This window comes from Lissotriton vulgaris, chromosome 1_1 (assembly GCF_964263255.1).
Source record: "Lissotriton vulgaris chromosome 1_1, aLisVul1.2, whole genome shotgun sequence".
NCBI classification, from domain to species: domain Eukaryota; kingdom Metazoa; phylum Chordata; class Amphibia; order Caudata; family Salamandridae; genus Lissotriton; species Lissotriton vulgaris.
In genome coordinates, this window is record NC_141685.1 from 1,195,280,321 (window position 1) to 1,195,284,367 (window position 4,047).

General features: G+C 52.7%; 1 protein-coding gene across 1 annotated transcript; it reads left to right on the forward strand.

Annotated features, from left to right (window-relative positions):
• Window positions 1-2,271: 2,271 nt before the first annotated feature.
• LOC147748896 (uncharacterized) lies at window positions 2,272-3,278 on the forward strand. The gene is given in 2 exon segments (XM_086936494.1): window positions 2,272-3,205; window positions 3,208-3,278. Coding segments are annotated over 2 exon segments (1,005 nt in total).
• Window positions 3,279-4,047: the final 769 nt, after the last annotated feature.

A 4,047-nucleotide genomic window follows, 5' to 3' on the forward strand; every position in this document is an offset into this window, starting at 1 on the left:
CTCGGAAAGGGAAGGACGGTCAGACAGACAAGAAGAGCGTACAAAGTTCAGAGACAAGCAGCATGCTCAAGAATATTCTTCCAAAAAAAAGATAAAACTAAACAAAGCTATAGTTAAAAAAGAAGAAGGTTGCAGGTCTAAAGATTAGACATGCCCAGAATTCTGAGGACTCAACTACTGAAACGGGGAATGGGCTATGACGATGCTAGATAGTGTGGCAGAAGTAGCAATAGCTCATCAGAACCTGATGGAATTTCTGGTGACAGTGGACTTGAATGATTATATCACGGTGGAAACACCTGATACTAGGGAGAGTGACGCATATATTTTATACAAAATGACACTCCAAATGGAGGGGGACAAATGCAGAACAGTGAGAGGTCTCTTTTGGGAGAACCTGACATTTGGCTATGACATTTTGTTAGCTGAACAAGATTGGCCGCCAGAATTCATCATGGATTGCCCTAAAGGAGTGTGAGCAGAACACGGTCCCTACCTTGAGTGACCCGACGCTTCCCTCGAGGTTCCGGACCTCGCGGTCCGTCCCGTCGGCGTCCCTGGCAACCCGGACCCCATTCTTGTCTCCCTCATTGCAGGAACCAATACAGAAGAACTGAAAACCGGTAGGACTCCCGAGTAACCCCGGAAGTCCCTCCCCCTACCCGATGACGGAGGACGTAAAAGCAGGAAACGAAGACGGCGGTGTGTGCAGCAGAGAGTTCGACTCGTGGCAGGACATGGACGGCGGCCCCCCTGTGAAGCCGAATGGAGAAAAAGGAGAAGACGACGAGGTCTGGACGGAGGACTGGTGGAGTCCTGTGGAGGACGCTGGAGAGCGGGCGTAACTCGCGGGAGAGTTACGGCGGGGGCATGTGAGTAACAAACCCCTTTTTGTGTATCTGTATCTAGAATGTACATAGCCCTAGCGTAAACTGCCACCGCCTCCCTTGGTCTCACCATTCACTGTATATAATCAGCCACTCGCGGTTACCGGCACTTGTATAATACGCCCCACACTGACTCCCCCTTCCAGCACCCTCCTCTCCTTCCCGACTGTATCATTTCTCTCCCCATACCTCCCTCACGGTCCGCTTTCCCTTCTGCACTCCCGGGGATGGTATTAGGTGCCAACGCCATTAAGAGCGATCATACTAACGGCCCTTATTTCTCTCTCTCTTTGCCCACCTCCGAGGAACCACCAGCCCACGGAAGGAGCAAAACGACCTGGTGGACGACACCCAACCCAACGCCCGACCGTGTTACAACTCCCATCAAGGAACCATCATTGTGACCTCCCGCCAAGCACCTTCCCAGTCGGAGCTACCCTAATCCTATCTTTTGTGTTCTACTTGACTTTGTGCACGCAAATAAAGAGACATAGGCCACTTTATACGGCCTCCACGCCTGTTATTCCGGCCCGCACACACCCCACGACAACAGTTGGTGTCAGAAGTGGGATTGCCCGGAAGCATGGAGGCCGCGGTGAAGAAAGTTGCCGAGACCCAGGAACAGTTGGGGAAGATGATGGAGCAATTCCTCAAAACCGCCGAGGATGACCGAGGCCAGTTGCATGACGTGCTGAAGGGTCAAGGGGCGGCCCAGGACCAAGCTATGGGAAAGCTCACGGACGTACTAGGCCACCAAAGACCTGTCTCTTCCCTCCCCTCAGTGGTTCTCCAAAAGTACGTCCCGGGGGAAGACCCGGACTTCTTTTTTACTAATTTCAAACGGCTGGCCCAAGCTGCTGCCTGGCCCCCTGATCGTTGGGGACACTATCTAGGTCCACTACGTACCGGCGAATTACAGGCGGCGTATCAGCAGGCCAATGTACAGGGCCAAACACCTTATGCCGATATCAAAACCTGTATCCTAGAACGGCTAGGCATAGATGATGAAACCTACAGGGTGAAGCTGCGCCAAGCAAAAGAAGGACCACAAGAAACGCCAAGAGCACTGTCTTTCCGCATCAGGGAACTGGCCGATCGCTGGTTGAGATCTGCCTCCGCAACGAAAGAAGATATCCTCTCCAAAATATATTTGGAACAGTTTCTAGCCTCCTTACATCCTTCTACTCAAAAATGGGTCTACCAACACGCCCGTCTCACCTTGGAGAGCGCGGTAGAGATCGCCAGCGCTTACAGCCGTGCCCAGGACTTTCAGAGGCCAAAAGATGACCATTCACACCGTCCCCAGTCTCACAACCTGACCCGAACACCGAGACCTCCCCTGCTTAAGAAACCGGAGCCCGTACCTTTGTTCCCGTATCCTGTTATGATGCAGGCACCCACACCTGGTCCACAGTGCTATCACTGTGGGGGATATGGGCACATCGCCCGGGTGTGTCCCCAGAAAGATGAACCAATGGAGGTGGGCCTCGCCGAGAACTTTGTTTGCATCACTGCTGAACCGAACCCTCCTAGGTTTCACTGCCCGGTACAGATCGAGGGACACCCTGTTCTAGCCCTTGCTGATACGGGCTGCAGACAAAGTGTACTCCGTCCTCAGGAGCTGCCGAACCCGGTGGGACCAGTGACCGGTATGGTAGCCATCCAGTGTGTGCATGGGGACACAAAACTATACCCCACCGCCCGGGTTCGGGTTCAACACCTTACAGATCAGGGAACTACACTAACCTTTGGCCTTATTCCGACCCTCCCAGAGCAGGTAATACTGGGCAGCGACTACTCTGGACTACCCCGTCTTCTTCATGAGACCACCGACTCCCTAGAAAAATGGTGGTTGGAGGCCCCGTTTCCACATGACCAACCAAGACAAGAAGTTTCAGACAAACCCTACAAAACAAAAACCCAAAAGAAGAAAGAGAAGAGGAGCCATGCCACTGTCTTTCCCGTCCGAGCGGAAGAACACCCCTGGGAAACCGACAGAGAATTCCGAGCCGCCCAACAGGAAGATCCCGTCCTCCAAAATGCCTGGAGACAGGCCCTGGACAATGAAGACCCCTTACAAGTAGGTCCCTATTTCTTCAGAAAGAACAGCCTTTTATACAGGAAGGGAGGGGCACAACAAACACCACAGCTAATAATCCCGGGACCCTTCCGAGGCAAGGTGTTGTTTCTCGCCCATAGTCACCTGCTGGGAGGCCACTTTAGCGACGAGAATACAGGACAGGCTATCTTGGAAAAATTCTATTTGCCTGGTCTCTACCAGCAAATAAAACTGTACTGTTGTGCATGCCCGGTGTGCCAAAAGAATAGCAGGTATCGACCCCCCAGAGCACACCTGCAGCCTCTACCCCTTATCGATATATCCTTCAGTAGAGTAGGGATGGACATCATAGGCCCCCTGTTGCCCTCCAGAAGCGGTTGTCGATACGCCCTAGTACTGGTCGATTACTCCACCCGCTTTCCGGAAGCTGTACCCCTAAGACAACCCACCACCCAGAATATAGCCAAAGCCTTGATCTCGATTTTCTCTAGGGTTGGCTTCCCTAGAGAAATCCTAACCAACCAGGGGACTCCCTTTGTGTCCACGCTTATGAGGCAGGTGTGTTCCCGATTGGGTATTAAGCAGATAAGGACCTCAGCTTACCACCCCCAGACCGACGGGCTGGTTGAGCGCTACAACGCCACCCTAAAGACTACTCTGAAAAAGCTATTGGCCCTTGAGAGTAAGAGGTGGGAGGAGATGCTACCCTTAGCGCTTTTTGCGATCCGCTGCAAGGTTCAGAGCAGCACTGGATATTCGCCCTATGAGCTCTTATATGGGCGACCCCCACGAACCCTGTTGGATATGGCCAAGGAAGCCTGGGAGTCCGAACCAGACCGAACCAGGCCCCTCCCTGAGTATGTAGAAAACCTCAAAACACATCTGGGGCAAATACGGGACATCGTAAGGCAGAACATGGTGACGGCACAAGCCATTCAGAAGCACCAGTACGATAAGGGCACCAAACCACGGTCTTTTGTCCCAGGAGACCTGGTTCTTCTCCTGATCCCGTCATCTGACCACAAACTACTGGGACAATGGCAGGGCCCTTTTTCCATCCTACGACAAGTAACGCCGGTTACCTATGAGGTTGAAACAGAA